Genomic DNA, 24,829 nt, shown 5'->3' with positions numbered 1-24,829 from the left:
TGCAGCCTGTACAAGAGAACAAGTAACCTGGCCTACAGCTCTTTTGAGGCATGGTGGCACTATTTTGAATCAAATTGCTTCGGTTTTCACCAGAAATATTTTGGTTTGAGATGTTCATATTTGTTGGGTATACCCCTCCCCCCACAAAGAGCAAACAATTTTTTCGGCAGCAAGTGATCCACATGCTTTTTTTCACTGGTAAAATTTGTCTCAAATTTTGAATTTAGCTTTGTCTTCCAGCAATGTGCTTTTGTTTTACCTTTCTCCATTAGATAAAGAGCCCCTAATACTTGGTATTTTATCCCTGTCACTACCTCCTTATGTAGAATACTTAAGGATTTATCTTGGGACATGGATGTCTGTACAATTGCACTTTGGCCCCAGGATAAAATAGTTTATACCAGAGTAAATGTAATATCTGTTTGGAGTCTTGCTGTAAGTATTTTTCTGCTAGCCATGAAATAATTTTTGTGGCTCTTTTCTGCGCAATTTTTCAACATATTTGAAACCCAAACACTAGAACTGTATTCAGGATTCCCATATTTGGAAAACCATTGTAGAGATAAAATCACATCCTAACTCAGTTCACAAATCCCCTGTTTATGCACCCAAGAATTTCATTAGTTGTTTTTGCTACAGTGTTACATGGAAGGTTTACAGCGAATTGCTTGTCTGTCAGGACTACTGAGTTCCTAATTGTGTAACTTTGCAAAGGATTCTATGCTAATTCACTTTGTTTGGATAGACCCAAACTACCAAATACTTCAGAATAACAAAAACATCCCGTTTCTTCACAGTACTTTAGTATCAAAGTGAACAGCACATGTTAAGTGACTGTTGCCCTCATACTGATGGAATTCTGATTTGGGGAAACTTCATCTGTCTACAAATAATTGTTTTATTAATGACATGGTTGACCATGTATTTGAACATGTTTCATGAAGATCATGTTTGTTTCACATCTTGCTGAGCTTGAAAGGGCATTGTTAGACAAAGGTTTACATAATTGTACTAAATCATGCCTTGAAATGTGCTTTTCATTAAAGCAGCATTAATATTAATAACAAAACATTAATTTCAGCAGCACACTTCATCAGGATGTTGAATGGCAGAAATTTACAATGGTACTCGGATATATAATGTTACAAAGAGGAGAATGTATGCCAACACTGGGATTTGTTAGCTCAGATTGACTTCTTTTTTCCTAACACATTAATTTGTGACTCAGCAAGATTATCTAAGACTCTTGCTTTTCAGTGGAGAAATCCCCTTTAACATGCTTTGTATCTTAAGTGTTTTTTCAACTCAGTGCTCATTGAGGGCACACCCAGACCAGCACACACGCGATTTGCAGCATCACAAACTGCATGCCCCGCATATGCAGGCATTCTCCATGCTGCTAGCTTGCAGTGCAGTGAGTTTTTTGACATTGGGAGATCCCAGTGTGAGAGAAACCTGTGTCAGAAAAATATGGGGTGGCCCATGTGGCAGCAGCATGTACCACCTGAAACTGGAGGTACGTCCGGATTGCTGCTGCTTGAGCACCACGAGGTCCCCATGACCCCAGGTGCTGGCCCCAGCCTCCCCTACCCTATCCAGAGGCATTTTTCCCCACACTAATCCTGTGTGCAGGAGTGTGCACCTGGGCAAAAAGCCATGGCACAAATGTGTGTTGCTTTCTTCAGCACGGCAACCTCGTGTCCCTGCCTGTGTGGTTGTGGCCTCTTGGTAAATCTCATCCTTTGTACGGTGAGCCAGCATGAAGGATACAGGACTTCAGTGGTACAATGGTCCCCTGCTGGCCTATTGTTCAGGGAGGGATTTTTTAAAACTTTTTTTGAAAAACTAAAGAAGGTTGATATCATTTAAACAAACAAAATAAAAACATTGTCAGCATAACCTATCGGTCTAGGTCTTTATTTCAAAAAGAGAGAGAATGTTAGCTATCTCTGTAGTTAAGCACACACTGAAGTGCTTTGCTGAGTGAGGATCTTGGGATGGGATTTTCAAATGTGCCTAAGTGATATAGAAGCACAATTTATCTTTGAAAATCTCACCCTTAATTTAGAATTTCCTGTTGCTGTATGTTTTTACTGGAATATCTCTGTTTTAAAATGAAAGAGATTGAAAATGTGTCTTACTTTACCAGGTTGTCTAGGGACAATGAAGAAAGATGTGAATGTATGAAAGTGTGTACCAGATCTTACCCCTCAGCATGTAAACTGAACCAAAAGAGATTGATTCCATAAAATTATAAAATAAATTGAGAGAAATAGCAGGGATTTAAGATCCAGTACATATTTCTCTACAATGAAAATTTAAAATCTAAATTGGCATGAAATAGTGCTGTAGACAATGTGATAAAATGAGTGATAGAACTCAATAATGTTCTCATTAGTCCTGTATTGCTCTTCCTTCCTTTTCAACTTGAATCCTAACATGTTTTTTTGTTGTTGCTATTTTCAGGTACCTGTAATGTATGTGTGATATACTACTGTGTTGACGGGCATACTAAGGAACTTTTGATCTAAAATACATACTCTTAGGACACGTCTACAGGAGACAAATTAATGCACATTAGCCTAATTTAATGAGCATTACAGGTGCACCCTTGATGTGCATTAAAAATGGCAAAATTAGGCTACTCACTCCTAAATTGGATACCTGCAAATGCAGGTATCCAGTTTAGGTAAAATTAGCTAAAGTTCATTAATGCACATGTAGACATGATCCAGAACTAACTTTAGTGCTGGGTCTGCCCAGCTGCTAGGGGCACATGGCAGGGCTGCAGGGACTTGGCATTAACTTTAGTATGAAGTCCCTGCATGGGTAGACACCTGCTAAAAACCACTTAATGCACATTAAATTTAGTTGTGCTTAAATGCAAATGTAGACATGCCCTTACTGTGACGGCTGTAATGCACCTTGTGGGTTTTATAGTACTTCTGATCAGAGGAAGGTCATCCCAATGATCTAAAACCGAGAGCAGATCAAATCACAGAAAAGTTCCCATTTCCATGATGGCTACCATTTCTGCCAACACCATGGATTCATCTAGAGACTTCCAGAGACTCAAGCATGAGTATGTATAGGTCAAGCTATAGAACCAGGCTCAGTGGAGGATGTGGGGGAAGAGGTACAAGAGAGTAAAAGTGGCAAGTTGTCATTTTGCATTCTGCAGGGATTCTTCTCCATTTTGGAAATGAGAGGATTATAAAAATTTTCCACAGAAAATAAGTTTTAAAAAATCCATTCGGAAATAGCCAAAACATTTCATTTTGAAAATTTTGAAATTAAATACAACCTGGAGACTTAAATTCTGATGCTTCCAGCTTATCCTTGGGAACCCTGCTTGTGGTTTGGGGGAAATTTGTCAAAGCCAATGCATATTCCACAAAAGGCTTCAGCTTGGATGAATTGATTTTTTTTTTAGCTTATGACTGTTCATCAGAAAAACTCCCAACTAGCTTTAGAGGAGAGTATAAAATCTCATGAGCTTATAGTCTAAGGAGATGAAGCCAAATTATGTAGGCAGCAGTACTGTGTCTGAGGAACAACTGTGGAAGCTATCTAGTGCTGATATCATTGTTGTCGTCATTGGCATTTTGGTGATCTTTCAGCCTAATTTTAGTTTAAAATGTAACAGTATTGCTTAATATAGCAAGTTTGAATCTGAGGCTTTTTAAAATGCTAGTGATGGGGGTTGAGTTGTCCAGATGATTGATAATGAAATGCTTGAAAGTATGTGAAAAATCTACCTGCCAGTGGTGACTGAAAAGATTTGACAGGGGAGTAAGAGAGCCTACAACATAGATTTCTACAGACTTCAAACTTTTTGTTTGCTAAATGAATGAATACTCTTGCTTCAGCTCTGGATTTATTCCAATGTCACTGCATCACCATATAACCTGAGTGACACAGTTATGAATCAGGCCCTTAGTTTCTAGCCCGTATGCCTGACACAATAATTTTTCAAATGTGAATGGATGCCCTACTGTTTTCCTAAGTCTACAGGTAGGTAGTACCACTGCTCATAGCAGTTCCCTTGCTATAGTGAAATGATAACAGGACTTTACCTAGCTTTCCTTGAAAGGCATCAGATTTATCAAGCACTGTCATTCATTCACTGTTGCCATGAAACACCCTCTTAAGACATTACTGTGGAAAGAACTGCTTTCCTTTCACCTCCCTGCAGTTTATAAGGCAGGTGCGGGGGTGAGGGAGGGGTCTGGTTTTTCTAAGGGCAATGTATTGGTAACATTGCAACTAGCCCCTGGCCTTTATTTTTTAGTAGTTGGCTAGTAAGTGTTTTAGTGAATTTTTTCAAGCCCTGCTACAGTTTTTGTATTATTATTACAGGTCTGAAATTGGGCCATGTTGCTGTGACCAAATATTATATTCTGAGCTGGCTGGTTGGGGACCTCAGTCTGATTTTCTAGTGTATAAACTGTGTCACAGAAACATCAAGTGCTACAACATGTGGCCAACTAGTCTGAAGCAAGAGAAGGCCAAAACTGAGCTGACATCAAACTAGTCTCTCTACCGCTTCCTGGTCAGAGTGGCTGAAGTATGAGGAAGACTGAAAGTTTATCAGTTCTAACCATAATAGCATGAAATAATTATTTCCAGAAAGGAATATGCAGGGAAGGTTAAATCTTCTTAAGGAAGTGTAAATAGCTGCCCTGCTGGTGGTGTCAAGAGTCCTAGCAACACTGCTAACTGCATACATTGTGATTTTTCTCTTTTTGCACATAACCAGGACACAGATGGCATTCATTTACACTACTGGTCACTGTTTGATGGACATGCTGGATCTGGGGCAGCTGTTGTAGCATCTAAACTGCTTCAACACCATATTGTGGAGCAGCTGCAGGAGATTGTGGACATCATGAAGAACAGTGCAGTTCTTCCCCCAACCTGCCTAGGAGAGGAGCCGGAGAACATGATGGCTAACAGCAGAACTCTGACTAGGGCTGCCTCCTTGCGTAGTGGGGTTGGGGCTCCAGGCTCACCCAGCACCCCTCCAACACGCTTCTTTACAGAGAAGAAGATACCGCATGAATGCCTTGTTATTGGGGCCATTGAAAGCGCATTCAAGGAAATGGTAGGTATATTCCAAGGTTGATTGCTTGTTATTTTGTTTAATGAACCAAGTAGGTTGGAAGAGATGAATTTCTTTTCACTTGTTCTTCCATTTCCAATTAGATATTTATCTGGGCTCTTCACAATCTTAATGCACTTATCTTCACAGTTCCTTTGGAGATAATAATAGCACTTATTCTATTTTGAAGATGAGGAACTGAGTCTATATGACCTACCCAAGGTCACACACACATGTAATTGAATGCCATGCCTCCTAAGTTCCAGGCTGCTGGATCATCCTTCATGTCACATTGTTGCCCAACCTACAAAAGAGGCTTTTAGAAACTTGCTTAAAAAAAAAAAGGAAGTGTGTCAATGTCCACAATAGTTTATTTAAGTTTCCAGTAGTTAGATAAACTTGTAACAAAATCTGTATTATCATTTATTAAAGAAAAAGTTAAGCATGGTCTTCATAGCCTTCCTCCATAGACTGATGTGGGAGGACATCTTACAGTAGGGTTGTCTGGATCAGAGGAAATGCACTTAATTCAGTGACCTTTGTTCGTAGTGCCCATGAGGAAAGGAGCAGTGACAGTGGAGGCAACTTGCATGGTCACTCTGTACCCTGGTCCATCATTGTAAAAGTAGAATTCAGTCCATCCTTATTTCACTTGCCTGTAGTCTGAATATTTATGATGAAATCCTGGACCATTGATATCACTAGTTACATTTTTATGCACTTCTGTGGGACTAGGCTTTCATTCTTGAAGGTTTATAGTGATAAAAAGGATTCTGCTTTGTGTGTTCCAGCTCTGCAGACTCTTGCCACTGTTTAATTCCCCCCAACTTATGAATCAAAAGATAATTTATTGACTCACTGTAACCGCAGACTCAGCCTGGGAAATAGGATCCACGCACCTGGGTTGTTGCTGCCTCTTGGAGCCCTCCTCAACATAAAGGCTGTCCCCAGAATAAGATTTTGCAGTCAGGACCTGGCAACACTAGTTGCTGATGCTATTAGTTGCTTAGTTATCAGCCTGAGAATGCTCATGTTAATAGTAAAGACTATGTCTGATAGTAAGTATTTGTGGGATTGGCCCCTTGGAAATTACTTGCTTACACATTTTAGAAAAATCATTCTTTTTATGCTGAAAAATTGTAAACAAGTGAGTGTTTCCCAGAGATTTTACTTGCAGGCTGCTAATGTGAAGTACAGAGGTAGTCAGATATGTTTTTTCCTCATACCTGGGAATTAGTTTTAGTGCACACATCTAATTAGAGACTGCAGTAGTTATTCCAACAAAGAATGCTCTCAGTCCCCAAAGCAGCACACAGCTCTTTACAGATTATTGTAGAATTGGCAATATTCACTGCAAAATACACTTTTGAACATTGTTTTGTTATTATTATCATTCGAGTTGCCTAGGATGGGCTGTGTTAAAATTAGCGTTACACAAATTTTACACAACAACATAAGATGTCATAGGGTTGGAAGGGACCTCCAGAGGTCATCTAGTTCAGCCCCTTGCTTGAGGTAAGATCAGCTCTATCCCAACCATCCCATACAAACCATAATCTAAATGCTATATAAGACTGCTGTCAAGCCTGGCACAACACAGACCTAACATCCTAATCTGCCACAGGTAAAGGAGAGGGGAACTATAGCAGCGAACATCCTGCTTTTATGAAATGTCAATGTATGTTCAAGAGATCCCAGATAGAAGGCCATGCCACTCTTCCTCACAGAGGAAAGCAAACTCCCCACAGTGTGTACCAATCTGACAATGGGGTAAAATACCTTCCTGACACTAAGTATAGTAATCAGTCTGATCCTGAGTAGAGGAGCAAGACCCTCTAGCCAGAAACCGTTGGTTTTGGTCCCAACAGGAACGCTGGCACACCCTAGTCAAAGTCCTCAGCTTTGCCTGTAGCCAACACTCAATGTGTCTGAGGAAGGCTTGAAAACATCCTGACACATGTAGCAGAAAGGAGGGGAGGGGCAACTAGCAAAGCCCAGAAGCATGGAAAATGCTTATAATAGAACATAGGCGTATCTATGCCTAGATCATCCCCAACTAGGAGCTGTCCAGCCTCATCTTGAACACCTCTACTGATGGAGAGTCCACAGTTTCCCTAGGCAATCTTTTCCACTCCTCACTGTTCTAAGTGAAGATGTTTTTCCAGCTATCCAATCTAGCTTACTTTGCTGCAGCTTCAAGGCATTGGTCTGCATCCTCTCCGCAGCAAGAGAAAAAAGATGCTTTCCTTCTATATGGCAGCCCTTTAAAGGGCCACTCGCATGATCAGGGGGCAGCAGGGCAGGCCCTATGAGGAGAGGCTACAGGACCTGAACCTGTTCAGCCTCCACAAGAGAAGGCTGAGGGGGGATCTAGTGGCCTGTTACAAACTAGTCAGAGGGGACCAGCAGGCACTGGGGGAGTCCCTGTTCCCCCGAGCACTACCAGGAGTGACCAGGAATAACGGTCACAAGCTGGCAGAGGGTAGATTTAGGTTAGATATCAGGAGGCGCTACTTCACGGTTAGGGCGGCTAGGATCTGGAGCCAACTTCCAAGAAAAGTGGTGCTGGCTCCTACCCTGGGGGTCTTTAAGAGGAGGCTAGATGCACACCTTGCTGGGGTCGTTTGACCCCAGTACTCTTTCCTGCCGTGGCAGGGGGTCAGACTGGATGATCTGCTCAGGTCTCTTCCGATCCTAGAAACTATGAAACTATTTGAAGACTGCTATCATGTTCCCTTTTTAAATGCCTTTTCCATAAGCTGAACTCCTAGTTCCTTCAGCCTGGCTTCTTCAACCTCCTGTCATATGACTTGCTTTCTGAGCCTTATCATCTTTTTTGCCTGCCTCTGGACCCTCTCTAACCTCTCCACATCATTTTTAAAATGCGGAACCCAGGACACAGTACTCCAAATGAGGCCCAACCAGTGCCAAGTAGATGTGCTATCACCTCCTGGGTCTTGCACCTGAAACTTCTTTAGATGCATCCCAAAACCATGTTTGCCTTTTGTGTAGCTGCAGTGCATTGCAGACTCATATTGAGTCTGTGGTCCACAAAGACTCCCAAGTCCTTTCCTATAGTGCTGCTGTCCAGCCAAATGTCACCCATTTTATATTTGTGTTTTTGTTTATTCCTGCTAAGGTTGTAGTACCTTGCATTTTTGTCCACATTGAACTTTATCTTGTTAGCTTTAGCCCAACTTTCCAATCTGTTGAGGTTCTTCTGAATTGTGCTTGTATCCTCCAACATGTTCACAAGCCTTTCTGGTTTTGTGTCATCTGCAAACTTACTCAAGAAGTTTTCTATGCCAGCATCCAAACCACTAACAAAACATGGTGAACAGCACCAGGCCCACAACAGGCCTCTGTGAGACTCCATTTAAAACCCTTCTGCCATTCTGACATGGACCCTTTGTTAATCATTACCCTTTGCTTGTGGCTATTGAGTCACTTATCTATCTACCTTAGAAAAGTTTTATCTAGCCCAGATTTCTTTAATTTGTTTGACAGGGGGAAAATATGGCCCACAGGCTGGATCCGCCCACCAGGCAATTCCCTCTGACCTGCAGGGCCCTCTGGAAGCCCTGGCCCTGGGCTGCCCCTCTGAAAGCCAGCAGCCCTGAGCTAGGGGGTGCTAGAAACAAGACACCTCTACCTGGCAGAGCTTTTGCCTGGTCACCCCATGGCTCCCACCAGGGCAGGGCCAGGGACTTGCACTATGGGGCTGGGCAAGGCTGGCCCCACTCAGTGCTGCCACATGCAGCTCTAGGGAATTGCACACTCCAGGGACTCCAAGGACCCCTCCTCCCCATACATACACACCTGCACCCTCCCACAGTCCCTGCACATACTTCCACAGTGACCATCCCAGGCATATACCCCACACCCCTCCGTACACACCACCACTCCCTAACCACACCCCCACACACATATCCTCTTACCCTTCCCCAACATAATATACAAGAGTAAGATTGTATTTTGAGCTGTTATACAATTGCTTCTAAATGCACTATGCAAGCGCACATAAATTGGGGCAAAAATATTTCTTTAAATAAAATTAAAATTATAGTAGATGTTTGGGGGGGTTGTTTTGTTTTTAAAGCAGAAGATTAGTTTGTTTGTTTTTTCTGGTTTTAAGATGGCAAACCTCTCTTCCCAAACGGAGTGCTTCTGGGGCAAGGGGAGGGACTGCTGGTGTCAAAGGTCAGGGACTAACGGGTGGGACTTCGAGTGCCCAAGGTGGTGTCAGGGGGCAGAGCTACTGTTGTGGCCCTCGGCAGTTCCTCAAAACTTGTTAAGCAGCCCTCCAGCTGAAATAATTGCCCACCCCTGGTTTATGAAAAGGTCATGCAGGATTTTGTCAGAAGCTTTCTGAAATCCCAATACACTATATCCACAGCATTTCCTTCATCCACCCCAGTACTGTTAATTTCTCAAAGAAATAGATCAAGTTTGTTTGACATGATTTGTTTTTCATAAATACATTCTGGTTGCTTGTGATCAGCCTTTCCTCCTCAAGATGTTTGCAAGTGGTGTTCTTTAAGATCTGCTCCAGTAACTTCACAGGTATTGAATTGTGGCTAACTGGTAAGTAGTTACCTGGGTCCTCCTTCTTGCTTTTTTTTAAAGAGGGACATAATGTTGGCCCTTTTCCAGTCCTCTGGTATTTGGCTTATCTCCCATAATTTCATGAAGATCATTGCCAAAGGCTTTGAGATGTCCTCTGCCAGTTTCTTCAGTACCCTGGGATGAAGTCCATTTGGCCCTGCTGATTGCAATTAATTCAGACACAGCAAAAGCTCTCTGACTGTCTCTTTCTCTTGTCCTTCATCTTGCCCACTTCCTTATCCAGGTAATCCTTATTAGGCATCTGGCTGCAGCTTAATTTTTTTGTGAAGACTGAGGCAAAGTAGCTGTTGAGTAGATCCTCCTTCTTTGTATCTTCGGTTAGGAGTTCCCCATGGCCTGTTAACAGAGGACCCACAGCTTTCTTGATCAGTCTTTTCTGGATAACATACTTACAGAACCTCTTCTTGTTGTCCTTAACTTCCTTTGCCACATGCAGCTTATTACATAGATACATGCATAGATACATAGATGCTAGGGTCAGAAGGGACCTCAACGGATCGAGTCCGACCCCCTGCCTAGGCAGGAAAGAGTGCTGGGGTCAGATGACCTAGCCAGATGCCTATCCAGCCTTCTATTCAAGACCCCCAAGGTAGGGGAGAGCACCACCTCCCTTTATCTTTGCCTTCCTGATTTTGTTCCTGCAGGTTTTTCCTGTTTTTTGGTATACTTCCTTGGTGACATGCCCATTTCTACATTGCCTGTCAGCTTTTCTTTTGTGTTTGAGACATTTTAGAAGCTTCTTGTGCAGCCACACTGGTCTGTTGCCATTCTTCTTGTGCTTCCATCATGTCGGGACACTTTCTGTTTTGGCTTCCAACACTGCAGCCAACACCGTGCCCTTTAGAAGCTCCAGCCCTCTTGGGTGCCTTTATCCTTCAATCTATCCTCCCATGACACCATGCCTATTACCTCCTTGCGTCAGATGAAATCAGCGTTTTTGAAATCTAAGTTTTTCCTAATTTTGCTGACCTTATTTTTCTCCATCTCAGGATCTGGAATTCTATTGTCTGATAATCTTTCTCCCAAATTATCGATCACCTTCACATCCTTCATCAGTTCTTCCCTGTTGGGCAGGACAGGATCCAAGATGGATGAACCTAGTTATATCCTCCAATTTTTGGGAGAGAAAGTTGTCCTCCACATAAGTTAGGAACCAGCTTAACATTTTATGTTTGGCTGCATTGCTCTTCCAGCAGGTGTCCAGAAAATTGAAATCTCCCATCAGTACCATCCCATAGTTTTTGGATAGATTTCTCATCTGCTTGAAGAGTGCCTCATTCACCTCTTTTTCCTGGTTAGGTGGCCTATAATAAATCCCTTCTGTTATATCAGTGCCGCATCTTTCACTTTTCATCTTCATCCAGATGCATTTTACTTTGCTGTCATCTTCTTCCTTGTTCAAGTTCCCAAAGATGTGCAGTGTTAAAATTAATGTTATACAGATTATATATTGCAACATAATAAGATGTCTTTGTGGCTTATTATAGCACTGCCTTAAATGTGGGATGTACATAATAAACAAGGTCATCTGTCTCTTCCTTGTCCCTAGCTGACATCTTGACAGCATCTGATCAGTATGAGTATGCTCCTGCTTCATCTTTTTGATCAGATGCTAGAGGTCAGATACTTGTGCTCAACATGTCTATATAAAAATCTAATGCCCCTCATACACACATTCTTGAAAGGTGCATCCACCCATATCCTTAATTCTTCTCAAAGTGCTAGCAAATAAATGGGCTTTGCAGTATGTCCCAAGGGTTAACAGAGTTGGACTATTTTAGAGTGATGAGGAGCTCTCCTTCATAATATATTAGCAGTCTCTCTCTCTTTTTATTTATTTATTTTTTAAAGAGAGAGAAGGATGGGGAGAGTGGGAGCTGAACCTACTTTTGAAGCTTTTCAGCTGATTTAACAGTGCATTATCTCAGGTGCGCAGATAGTCTTTTACAATTCTAAGCCACTTATAGAGCAAAACAATACCTGAAACACCATGAGGGAATGGATCTTCTTCATGATACACCCATACCATAGAGAGACATTTGAGTTAACAGGTAGATGGATGTATTCTGCGTCAGCTTCTGTTTCCAAAAGCATTTTAGGTAACTCCTCTTGAAGATGTACTTTAAGTGCAACATTGATGTGGCAAAGCTGCAAAAAACAATAGTAAGATCTATATACAATAGATTCATAGATGTAGGGTTGGAAGGGACCCTGGGCAGGAGAGAATACTGGGCTCTTATGACCCCAGTTAGGTAATTATCCAACCTCCTCTTAAAGACCCCCAAGGTAGGAGCCAGCATCACTTTTTTTGGAAGTGGGTTCCAGATCCTGGCCACCCTGACTGAAGTAATGTTTCCTGATGTCCAGCCTGAACCTACTCTCAAACAACTTATGGCCGTTATTCCTTGGAGTGAAGGTCACAAACTTGTAGAAGGGTGTAGCTGGAAAACAGCTGTCTTACTTTATGCTATAATGTGCTATAACAGTAAATGATAATCTAACATTCCAATTTTGTGATGTTAGGCAAGACAAAGCCCACAAGGTACCTCAGGAAAAGAGTTAATACAATATATGCTATAATCTATTGCTGCTTTCCACAGCCTGCCATCCTGACCATAGTATCTTCTGGATTGAATATTAGCTAGCTTGCCCATGTCTGTGTCCCAGTTTCAGTCACATACTGTGTTGGGCCTCTATAATCTAGTGTTTAACATGCTGAGGATCCTGCAACTCTTGCTGCATGTGCTAAACAAGAAGGCTGATGTGATTGAGCCCTGCAGCTTCTCAAATAAGAGCCCTTAGGGTAGAGAACCAGTTGTCTACTTTTACCAGGGATCCGGGTTTTGATAAACGGTCAAAATTCTCTGATAAGTCCAAAATCTAATAAAATGAAGTAAGTGTGTGTGGGGGGGTATCAGTTGAACACAGTGTTTTACTGATATATTTACAAGTTTAAAGCAATTTAGAAGCCTACTAGTGCCTCAATCAGTGTAGTAAAATACATTCTAAATGCTTATAAATTTTGGTATTTGATTTTGGCTGTTTTATCATGGAAAATCAGAGCCCCTCCAGCCCTCGTAGCTCATCATGACACAAGTCCAGGACCCTTGTTCCCAAGCCACAGCTCCCAAAACCCTGCTGGTGTCCCTTGCCTCCGACCCACAGCTCCCTGGCCCCCCCAGCCCTGCCAGAGTGGGCCCCCAACTGCCAGGGCTACAGGGCCAGGGACCCAGGTGCCTGAGCCCTGCCTGCTGCCCACAGGAGGTGGCAGCTGTTGTGGCTCAAGTGGGGAGCCCAGCTCCCCCACCCCCACAGGCAACATGGCTGGAGCACAACCTGGGAGGAGGGCAAGGGGTGGGGGCTGCCTGCTGTGGGCTTGGGCAGGGGAGGCCAGCTCCCTGTTGCCGTGCGCACTCTCAGGGGAGCAGGGAGGCATGTGCCCTGATGCACCTCCTGCCTACCCTGGAGCAGTGGGGGTGGTGGCATAGGGTTATAGTGACTGCACCTAGCTTTCCCACACAGCCCTGCTCTGCTTTGCTGTGCCCACCAGGCTGCAGAGGCCCTGGAGGGAGGGCAGCAGAGTGGGGAACCCCACGCCCACAGCGGGCAGCCTGCCCTGTGCACAGATCTGGAGGGCACATGCCCCCCTGGGACCATGCGCAGTGGTGGGGAGCCAGCTCCCCCCAATTCAGATGAGTCACCTGCAGCTATGTCACTCTCCCTGCCTGGGCCCTGGGGCTGCATATTCCAGCCGCAAGCCGCACTCACCGTCCGGCTGGGCAGCAGCCCCAGTGCTGCTCAACTCGCTTTCTGTCCTCCCCTCTCCCCGGCTAGATTTACCTGGGGGAGCTGCTTTCCAGGCTGCCTAGTGGCCATGTGCATGTGTGTGGCATCCCATACCTGACTGCCTTCCTCCCCCCCCCCCCCCAGCCCCTTGCAGGCTGGAACTCTGCCAGCCTGCAAACAGCTCTTTGCAAAAGAGCAAAAGCTGTGTGTTTCTCTGTTAAAATGAAAAATCCGCATTTTTCTCAGTTAAACAGGAAAGTCCACCATTTTTTTCTGTTTTTCTATGGGAAATGGAAAACTCGGATCCCTGACTCTGTGACTTCTCCAAGAAAAAAAATCAAAAAACATAGCCACTGAGAGCAGCTTCATCTCTTCCCCACTAGGTGTCACAAGCAAGCCAAGTAATATACTGTGATCAGTGATATGAAAGGGAGCTGGTAGGTTGAATAGGATCCACATCACCATCAGATCTCCATCTGTTGACAAAAAGGGATCACCGACTGGTGCAACTACTTGCAGTTGCTATGGCAAACCCAGATCTCCTGTTGGTGTGACAAGGATCACAGATAGCTGAGCCACTGAGAGACAGTGAGTTACTCATCCAAAACTTCTCAACAATATGCCCTAAAATGGAAGATCTTATTGAAACTGTCAACCTTGAGTGATTGCTCAGCTGTTTGCTGAGCACAGACTGTAGAAATACCACTAATGCTGGCAGTCTCTTCCACAAATGAGCCCTGTATGTCTATGCTGACCTTCACCATCCATATAAGATGCAGATTCCAACTGCAGGCTGGAGCCTGAATTTCTCCTTAGCAGGATGAAGTTCAGCAACACAAGACTGTGTTTACCCTCCTAACAACATGGCTCAGCTGTAAGGGGTACAGGCAGCTTCCTTTGAGTGAGATGGATTCAGAGATCCAATGACAGGTTCACCTGTTACTGTTGAAGGTGTACAAGGTAGTGAAGTACAAGTTTGTACTGAAGTCATTTTCTCCAGAGATGGAATTTAGGATTTTTTTTTGTACATAGACTTTCTTTTGCAGCTATTGGTCCTGTTGGTGCTTCAGTGGCATTATCTAGTGGAGAATTCTACACTCCTCTCATTGCACAATATAAGCTGTGAGGTATTTTTCAAGTAGCCCACCAAGATTTAGCCATTGGATTTTCCATTAAAATAATGTGAGTTGCAGAACAAAACCTACAGATACCAACAAAAGCAGTTTTCTATAGTATTGCTGGGGAATAAGATTTCTGCTCTGAGAAGAACTGGAAGTGGTAGGCGGGGCTTGATTTTTTTTTTTTTTTTCTCTACTTGCAAATGTTGCAAAATAGGAGAGCCATTTCTTTTATAAAATATATAAATGCCTTATCTAGTAAGGTTGGTGATGAATTGCATGCATCTTCAATTCAGCAGAGCACTGCATAGTCTGTGGCTAGACATAGTAGTAAGACTGTTAGCTTTGAAGGGAAGGTGGCCCTGCAAGTACAGATGGCTGAGCAGGTTATGTCATGTTTGGTAAGGTGAAAATATAACCATCTCCTTTCATTATCTTCTTACAGCATTTGTCATATTCTTCATCAGTAGAGGGTTAGATTCTTAGAAGTAACTAGTGACCACAGCTCCAACTTTAGTCAATGGATGCCTCGAGTGCTTAGTGTCTCCAAAAATCAGGTTCTATGTAATTATCCCTCGTCTTCCCCCTTATATGCGCTCCAAGCCCTCTGAAAAGAAATACTAGCTATTTGACAGACCCAAACATGTATGAGAGAGTTGCGAATGGATAAGGAAACAGGTATTCCATGTCAGATTTTCAAAGGATCATCAACAACAGTGATGGAATGGGGCCTTTTCCGAAGGCTTGGAAGTGCCCTTGAAAATCCACTTTAATGTTTTTGTGTTAAAATAATTTTAATGGTTAGAAATTTCTGCTTCCCTTGGACTGCTCTGTGCAGCTTTAAGTATGCAAAGATCATGGGAAGAGCTTAAAATTGTCTTACACATACAGATGCACACTTGTATATTATATCTATGACCAAAGGAGCTGTAGTGTTTGATTTCTTTTAAGTTTTCTTTCTCAACTTTGATTTGAAAGAGCATATTGTAGAAATGTAAGAAAAAACCAAAGTGCAATTCAGATATTGGTCAGAGGATGGCCTCATTGGGTAGTGCTGTGCTTCCATCTGCTGTGCCTGCCACAACACCAGCCAGTTTACTTTATTCTTGGAACAAATGGGATTGGGCCCTATATATACTGAACTGCACAGAATCTTATTATTTGTGACAGACACTATTATCAATGCAATACATACCCTCTCTTAACCTGCCTAGGGATAGCTGCCAAGTCCTATTGAAACAGTGTAACAGTGGTGCTTCCTCTCTGATGTCCAAGAACACCTCCCTTTTTTGAAATTAGTAGGAAACAAAGAATGGTGTCTGGGCTGTATCATCTCTGCAGATTTTCAACTAAATTGCAGCTGTCATGGATGGCTTTTGTTGCAGTGCTTTTCCTCAGATGAATTTAGCTGCAAAGTGTGTGTGTGTGTGTGTGTGTGTGTGTGTGTGTGTGTGTGTGTGTGTGTGGATTCCAAACCCAAAAGCATGGAAAATGTGAACTGTTCGCTTCTTGATGCACATATGAAACCAGCTGAAATACAATATATTAACAAGCACTGTTCAGGTTAATGCCATCTCCTTATATAGAGGCAATATTAAAAACAAAATGAAACCAAACCCACTACCAACATCTGGGATAGCAAGATAACCCTTCCTGTTGTTTCTGTGTCTAAAGATTCCCATAAGGAAAGACTCATCATTAGACTGTGGAATTTGTATATAGGAGAGAGGAATCATTTGTAGCATGCTACATTAGGAACAAAACTAGGAGGCAGACAAAATTACTTCACTGTGTTACACAATTCAGTTTTATTTAAAATGCATGCTGTACTTGGAAAACAAATAATTTGCCTTTTTTTATCATGATTTCTGTGTTATTCTCTGACAATATATAATATTCCAAGTCTTGCCTGATTGTCAGCAGACAATATGATTCATGGGGAGGGTCACCATATGACCCAGTTTGGCTGAGACAGTTCTGGATTTTGTAGGCTGTCCCAGCATCCCAGTAGGTTGGTGACAATTAAAAGTCCCAGAATTGCAGGGGCATGCGGCACAGTCTGGAGGGGAGACAGAGCATCATGGTGTGCTAGGCAGGTGGTTGGATGGATGCTACTGATACTGAGTGGGAACAAAGCAGGTGGACTGCATTGGTACCCAGCCCAGCCCATTCCACTGCCCACTTCCAGCCGCTGTTCAGGAGGAGCCAGGCCAGGTATATGTGGGCAGTGCCTGCCTACTACCTTGCCCCCCTACGTGGTGTACCGTGTTGCTCTGCCTCCCCACCAGGCTGAGCCCCAGCCTACCTGCCTCTGCATCTGTCTCCAGCAATGTCACTGATTTGAGGAGGGGGGCAGTGTCCCAGATTTCCTTAAACATATTATGGTCAACCTATTCATGAGTTTCTTGCTATTAAGCAAGATGGGTTTTTTCTCCTTTTTTTCTATAGTTGATTGGAATCTATCAAAATTATGCAAGTAAACACAAAAATAACTGTTTTAAGTATACCTGTCTCTGTTCAGCAAGGTGGGTAAACCTGAGCATAAATTTAAACACCATAGTCCTATTGAAGTCACTGGGATTACTCATGTCCTGACTAAGGGCTGTCTCTATTCTCTGAAAAGTTCTCTCAACAGATTACTTTAACTTCAAAAAAACAAAACAAAACAAAACAAAAAAAACTTCTTACCCTTCTGTGTTTCTAGGGTATAAGGTATTGGTGTGTTGTCATTTTCTGTAGGCTACATGTGCATAATCTTGACCTCCCCTTTAGAGAACAGACAGCTCTTCACATTATGATTACTCCTGCACAAGTGATGTGCTGCTGTCTATGGAAAACACTGCAGTTCCACTGACAACTACCAGTTGTTAAGCACCATTTTATATTTGCCCTCGTTTTGCGCTCTCAGACAAACACACAGGACTAGTCACAAGGATGAGGGAACAAAGCCAAAAAGACTCCTAGCTTAAAATTTCTATAATATATACATACTTCCTAAATACCAATTGCAAATATGTTATTTTAACTCTATTCTCTCTTGTTTAGGATTTACAAATTGAACGAGAGAGGACTATATATAATATATCTGGAGGCTGCACAGCCCTTGTGGTGGTGTATCTGTTGGGGAAGCTGTATGTGGCAAATGCTGGTGATAGCAGGTAAGCAAAGCAGGTTTCTAAAGTATTTTTAATAACTTATTTTGCAGCAACAAGCAGTGAGTGAAAAGTGCAGTGGGACCTCATCTTCAGTAGGGTACAGAAGTGCTCTTGCAATACAAATAGCAATAAAATGCTTTCCTGTCTCATTTTATTGGTCACAAAAATAATTAATAGAAGCTAAAAGTAACATGCATCTTCTGTGTTCCAATTTAAATGATGTGCTATTTTAAAAATGACTTTTTCATCTGTTCTTTATTAGCAGTTTCTAAATGACCCAACTGATATTGTGCAGTGTGAAATAAAAATATTATTTATTGTGTGCAATCATTTGTCTAATCACTCTTTGAAATTGTTTGTAGTTTTCTGAAAAAGTTGTTGGAACTAGAATTTTGTCGTGGCTCCTGCTGTCATTGTCCCAGTCTAGCCTTGGATTGATTTAGCTAATTCTTGATGGGTTCAGAACCAAATCAGTTTAGTTAGGATTTTATAACTGGCCATATGAATAGTTTAGAATAAAATAAAACAAACAAATCATGTTGCAGGGATTGCCTACTCCTTGAGTTGAACCTCACTGGAATTGTCTTGAGTTATTCAGCTAACTTTTATATTTGTATTAAAAGTTTCAAGAGGAGCTGTTTTTCTGGCATTCTAAGTCAGCCAAAACCAAGAATATATTCAGAATCTATCTTACTTCTCTCTGTGGCCCCTAGAGAGAGAGAGAGATGGATTGCTCTTGTAAGATTTCCAGTCTTTTTGCAGTTGTTGCAGCAGCCCTGTCAAATGAAAAAGGAATAAACTGAGAAGAGGAAGGAGGCGGAATAAGTTGTTTCAGTAGTATGGATTTTTGCATCTTATTAGTTAGCAGCTAGGCTTCTAAAGCTTGAAAAGGGGTAGGCAAGCCATTAAAAGAACAAATATGTGTATGTACCTTTTGTGTATTTTTTACAAAAGTTGTATACTGCATGTATATATGCATTTAATCAGTGAAAGCAAGCATCTGTACTGCTGCCTAGATACAATAGCTTAAGGGGCAGCAGACCCACAAACCTCATAGCTGGCAAAAGGAATCTCTTGTGCAAACTATCCTAGTTCTCCATATATCAGCATTATGACTCTTCTTAACTATGCCCAATTCAGCATATTATTATTATTATTATTGGGTTTTACAAACAAAATATTGAATACTGCTCATTAACTTTATTTTGACAATAGACAGTACAATATAAATCTCTAATCCCTTTTCACTTACAATGTCAGTTATAGGTGAGTATATACAAATAAGCGATATATTCAAACATATTTACAGATACCACAGGTAAATAATCTGTGAAAATACTGTCCCTATTGCTTTTTGCCTTGTATTCAAACAGTTGTGACTGACATGTGCTATTTATATAAATAATAAGAAATTAAGCCTCTTTCACTGAGCAGAGTAGATTGGAGATTTTTGTCATCTGAACAAATCCTTCAGCATCACCTGTACTTCCCAGTACTGTCCTTACACAATGCAATCTCAAGACTTGAAGGAACGGGATGTTCTTAACATGGTAACTCTAACTTGCATACTAACTTCCCTTCTAGTTTTCTTTTTTTCTGGCATTTAAAAACATCTAGGCAAATTTTAAAGGCAGAAAGTAGACACCCTAATAAAGCTGCTCTCTTGAATTCATCTCCTAACTCAACCACTTGTAGTTCTACTTACCTCTGCATGAATGAAAAATGTGCTAAAAACTATCAGTCTTGGTACTTCATACATGATATTATTGAATAGGACATCATTCGTTATTCTGTCTCCACAGATCATGCCAGAAAAGGGTACTTTGATGTCCTGAAATTCTAGATGACTAGCCCTTAAGGTGTTTGAAATGCTTTTTTTGTTCTTTGGTGATACGATTTTTGTATCAATGTGCTGCTTAGATATGAGACCCCATATACTGTAACACAAATGCTGTGTGGCATTCTCATCGAGATCTATGTGAGAATGGATCTTCTCCACTCCCGTCTCCATCCCTGACTGGAAACCTTCCTTCTGTAGGATGTACTGTGGGTGCCTGAATCTGAATAGAGATCTGATATAGAATATGATCTGGGTGTGAGTTACACACTGCCTTGTGAAGTTATGTCCAAGTAAATATTCTCAGATCCAGCAGGGAACAATTGGAGATACTAAGATTCAAGCCTCTGGAGCTTTTGGGCCTTTGAAGCCTTCATTTGCAAATTGAGTACTTAGATGGGGATTCTAAAGGTCCCAAATACCCTTTTGAATCTTTCTAAAAAGCAGTCAGAAAAGGAGGAAATGGAAGCAGCATAAGGATTAGCAAATTCAGCCCTGGTGTATTTGAATTGTTGTTGCTTCTGATCATACCCTACTATGCGCTGTCTTCTTGGAGCCCAAGGTTTCTGACTGATAAGACCTCTTCAGATCCATGGCAGCTGAACTATCACAACTGACTCCTCAAGCTAACTAGTATTATGAGAGAAAATATTGTCCAACTGCCTGGTATCTGGTTCTGACTCTAGTAAATAAAGATCTGCAGATTTCTGCTAGAAAATGACTTCCCTGCTTTAAAATTTCCAGATTGATTTGAAGACATACAAAAACCTAGAACTCTTGGTTCCAAAATGATACTTTTTATTAGAGCAACTGGGGAATTGCAAGAAAACTGTCCTTTTCTGCAAGCTTTTGGGATCGAAGTCCTTTTGTCGGGCTCTGGGAAAAGTATAGATGGTACAAGATGGTAAAAATTCTCCATAGGTAGGAAATAAACTTCATTTTTGCACAGAGGGAGCTGAAGATGGAAGGCTGTTCCTCTGGGTCCCTCTCATTGACCCAGAGGGACAGCCTTCTAACTTCAGCACCAAATGCTTTCTCCCTACACTTTTGCAAGATCAGGTTCTTGCCAGTTGCTCCAAGAGCAGCAATACCTTGGAGCCTGACTGCTGTTGCCAGGGCCTTTGGGGGTCTTTACACAAGCTCTGGGAGTGGAGGATGGCACTTTTTCAGCTCTGTGAGCCACTCTAATTAAAGCGCCCCCAGTGTTTTGTGTATTCAGTGTCTTCCACTTCAAAATGGCAGCGGGGGCACTTTAACTAAAGCTCTTTCAACAAGCTTTAGTTCAAGCTCCCCTGCCACCATTTTGAAGCACCAGGATGCTGAATACACACGAATCTCCCTAGATTAATCGAGTCTGCTCTGATGCACTATGATTACAGCATATTGGAGCAGCATCCCCACACATCTACAGGCCTTTGTCTCTAGCCATATGTTCTTAAAAGCTTTTATCTCATAGCTACACAGTTTATCTCATGGTGAACAAAGATAAACTGATTCCCTGCTTCCTTGTGTCTTAGGTGATCATTCTGAAACCGTGCAAAATAAATTCAGAATGTTATCAAATTAAGTGTACTACAGTGACCTACTTTGTAACTCTTTTTACACAGGTATTAATGTTTTATAATGAAAAAAGGCGCAATACCAGTAAACAAAAAGAGGGAAACCCAGCAGGGTGAGAGATGTTTCTTTCATAGGTATTAACTTTGTTGTAGAATTCATACAGCCATAGAAAATTAAGGTTGGAGGGACCTCAGGAGGTCCGCCCTCCTCCCTCACTCAAAGCAGGACCATCCCCAACTAGATCATACCAGGCCAGGCTTTGCCTAGCCAAGTTTTAAAAACCTCAAAGGATAGAAATTCCACAACCTCTCTGAGTAACCTGTTCCAGTGCTATACTATACTCCTAGTGAGAGAGGGTTTTTCCCAATATCTAACCTAAACTTCCCTTGCTGCAACTTGAGATAATTGCTCCTTGTTCTGTCATCTGCCACCACGGAGAACAGTCTAGCTCCATCCTCTTTGTAAGTACCCTTCACTTCACAAAAGAAAAGAATTACTTTGACCATCAGAAACAACTGCAAAACTAGTTTCTTCAGCCTTGCTTCCCCTCAGCTCTTCTCCCTATCCCTCCCACAAGCACTTATTGTGCTAGTTCTCTCTCACACTGTAAAAATCTACAAATAAATCAAGCTATTTTCCCAGAGGCCAGAATACATGGAAGGAGGTTATATGCTACAGCTATAGTGATGGGAACCACGTAAGTACAGAGGAAGCAGTAGTTTGTACTTACTCAGTTGTCCAAAAAAGCTTAGACCTTAAATTGCTGCAATTTCAAAACAGCAGAGGTTTACAAAGGTGGGTTTTAAAAGGCTTTCTGGTATCATAAAAAGGTATATACAGGAAACTGTTACTATCACAGTGAGAACAAGGACACACTAAGTGTGAGACTTGAATAATAATGGACTGTGCAGTGCTAACTACACCTCAGACTGTCTGTGGTATTCAGTTTAACCAGTAAAGCTTCTCAAATCTAATCATTTCATGCCACGTACACTGACAGTGTTGTATAGCAGCTGTCCCTTTGTAGTTGATATGTAATTACATCATGAAAAGACTTTAATTACCATATTACTAAATTGCCAGCAGGCAGTCCTTTTGGTTCAGCCCTAGCTTGCTTCTGTATGGACTGTTAGGTTTCAGCAAGCTGAACATTTTCAGCTGGGTGTAAAAGGGAGAAAAAATGTGCTTAATTCTAGGTTCCGTTATATTCTATTATTGACTGTGATGTTATAACATTAAGTGATACCATTAATCTCAATGATATAATTAAACTTCTGATAACTATGCATTCACAATTATGCAATAATTATACAGTAACAGTTCATGATACTAGCATCATCCTAAAAATGAAGCAGTGTCTTCACAGCCTGGTAAACAAATGAGAGCATTGCTTTTATTCTCTAATTGGCTGGCCTGGTCATTCTTGGTTTCCATTATAAATATATGTGGTTGCATAATCAAAATCTATATATGAACCTTGGATAAAGCTTTTTTAATGCTTGTCAGCTCTCAAAGCTAAACATCAGCCTATTTACTGTTGGATTACTTGGCACACAGTCCCCTCCCCAGAGGCAGGGAAAGGAAAAGAAAGGCTTCCAGTGTCTTCCTTTTAAAGGTAGCAGGTCCCAAGGTCAAGCCATCTATTTAGCTCCTTTCAAACATTGCATGAAATTAAATGCTGGCAGTAAGGATGGTCAAAATTGTTCACACAAGGTTATTTGGGTAGCTGACGGCTGCACTACCAGTGCCTTTTAAGTAAGTCAAGTTTTTAAGTGCATCTCAGTCTTGTTCTGTTATACTACCCTTTACTTAGCCTGTCCTGTATATGTGACATTAGTATGTGAATAGGTCCTGTTTAAGAACCAGTAAATTTTCAGTATTCACTCTTTCAGGTAGTTGTCCATATTTTCTGTTATTAAAATACCATTTACTTTTAAAATTGGCTATAACAAGCCTTGTAAATTTATTTTCTTAGCTTTGTGGGGATGGGCTTTAGTATATAATGATACAGTGATAGCAAGCCAAGGAATGAATAAGGTATTCTTTTCTGATTAGCAGCCAAGTAGAGGGTTACTTGTCATAGTGTGACACTTGCCCAGTATCATTCCAATGTCTCTCATCTGACATTAACCCTCTCTAGCACAGGAGCTCCTCCAGATTTCATAGTGGACTGTACTGTGAAGCTGTCCATTTGATCTGTGACTTATTTTGTGGTGTTACATATAGCACGCTCTGTAGTGTCACTCTCCAGCTGCACTTCTATCATTTCATTGAAGGAGAAGATAATACAAGCTTCGTGATTTCCCATAGGCCCTAAAACACTCGCTCATCTTCAGTTAGATTCTTGAGAGGTTTTTTATTTTGTCTGCAAAAGAAAGGACCAGATCAAGAAGGCTAGTATTTCAGAGGTTTTCACAGGTTGTTGGGTCATTAGATTTTGCTTTGCTTAATCAGATTTTCTTACTGGTTGTTTTTTATTTCCTCATAACCCCAAGATTGTTTCCAGTAACATTTTGTTTTTTAATGCATTAGACATCTAGGTACCTATTAAAAGAGTGGTTACTTCCTTTTTTTAACACTGAAAAAATGCAAGGGAACTTCAGGTCATCAAATAACAGTAACACATTAGGTAACTCTTTGTGAGGTGCTTTTGTTTGGGTCTGGAGTATGTGATCTCAACGGTGCTTCAAGTGTCTAGATCGAAGTAAAAGCTGTCCAAGCTGCATTTCTTGCTAGCTGCAAGAAAGGAAGAAAATAATTAATAAAAAGTTGAAGCCAGCCTTAGGTCTTGCTCCTTTCCCTTTCCTCCCCTATTTCCAGTTCCAGCTCTCAGAATTCATACTCCCTTTCTTTCTAGGTCACTGCTGTTTGCTCTCATTTCATTATTTTACTTGTTAATAATCCTCAAGAGGAGAGTTCACTTTTAGGGTTAATGAGTTTTACAAACTATATGAGAGAAACAGGGAAATAGTCATGTGGCCATTGGATGAAGCACAGTGCTTTAGTCTAAAGAGAAATTTTAAATAGGCAGAATTGAAGAAGCAAAATGTACAAGTCAGCAATGCTGTATACTAACACCAAGCTTCTCAAAACAGCATAGCAGTATGAATTGTACCATATGCACCTGTAAAAAAGGTTGAGACTAGTTTTCCTAACCTAAACTACTTTATAGTTGATTTATTTTATTCTGTGGTTTATCATATTATTTAAGAAACTTCTTTCTCTTCTGATTAGCTAATAAGGAAACTGAGAAAATCTTAATTTAATTTTATTTGTTAACAATATTCAGGCTGTCTTGCCTCCTTATTTATGTATCAGCCTAAGCAACAATAATCATTAAGCTTTAGCAGTCCTTCTATTCAGACTCTTCCTACATTCTAGATACCCAAATAACAACAGTAGCAAAAAGCTAACAGATGGCAAGCAATGAGACATTTGTAGACTTTGCACAGTGATTCCTTAAATCAGTGGTGCTCAAACCCCAGCCAGTGGGCTGAACTTACCCTGCAGGGCTGTGTCATCTGGCCCACAGGGCTCCACTGCCTTCACAGAATTATTCCCTGTAAAATGCATTTTAGTATCATTATTTTTCTTGATATTCACTTACAGTTTCTCTTTATAAATTTCATACTATTACTTCCAGTTA

At 41.4% G+C, this 24,829-nt stretch overlaps 1 protein-coding gene across 3 annotated transcripts in view; it reads left to right on the top strand.

Annotated features, from left to right (window-relative positions):
- PPM1H (protein phosphatase, Mg2+/Mn2+ dependent 1H) overlaps positions 1-24,829 on the top strand; it is a 240,388-nt gene that overhangs the window by 127,979 nt on the left and 87,580 nt on the right. For all 3 annotated transcript variants that reach the window (XM_019514646.1, XM_019514648.1, XM_019514647.1), the window contains exons 3-4: positions 4,760-5,104; positions 17,677-17,789. In XM_019514646.1, the coding sequence (XP_019370191.1) occupies positions 4,760-5,104; positions 17,677-17,789 (458 nt within the window). The remainder of the gene's footprint in view (positions 1-4,759; positions 5,105-17,676; positions 17,790-24,829) is intronic.

This window comes from Gavialis gangeticus, unplaced genomic scaffold (assembly GCF_001723915.1).
Source record: "Gavialis gangeticus isolate Ggan-Ray unplaced genomic scaffold, GavGan_comp1, whole genome shotgun sequence".
NCBI classification, from domain to species: Eukaryota; Metazoa; Chordata; order Crocodylia; family Gavialidae; genus Gavialis; species Gavialis gangeticus.
This window is presented reverse-complemented; position numbering and strand designations above follow the sequence as displayed.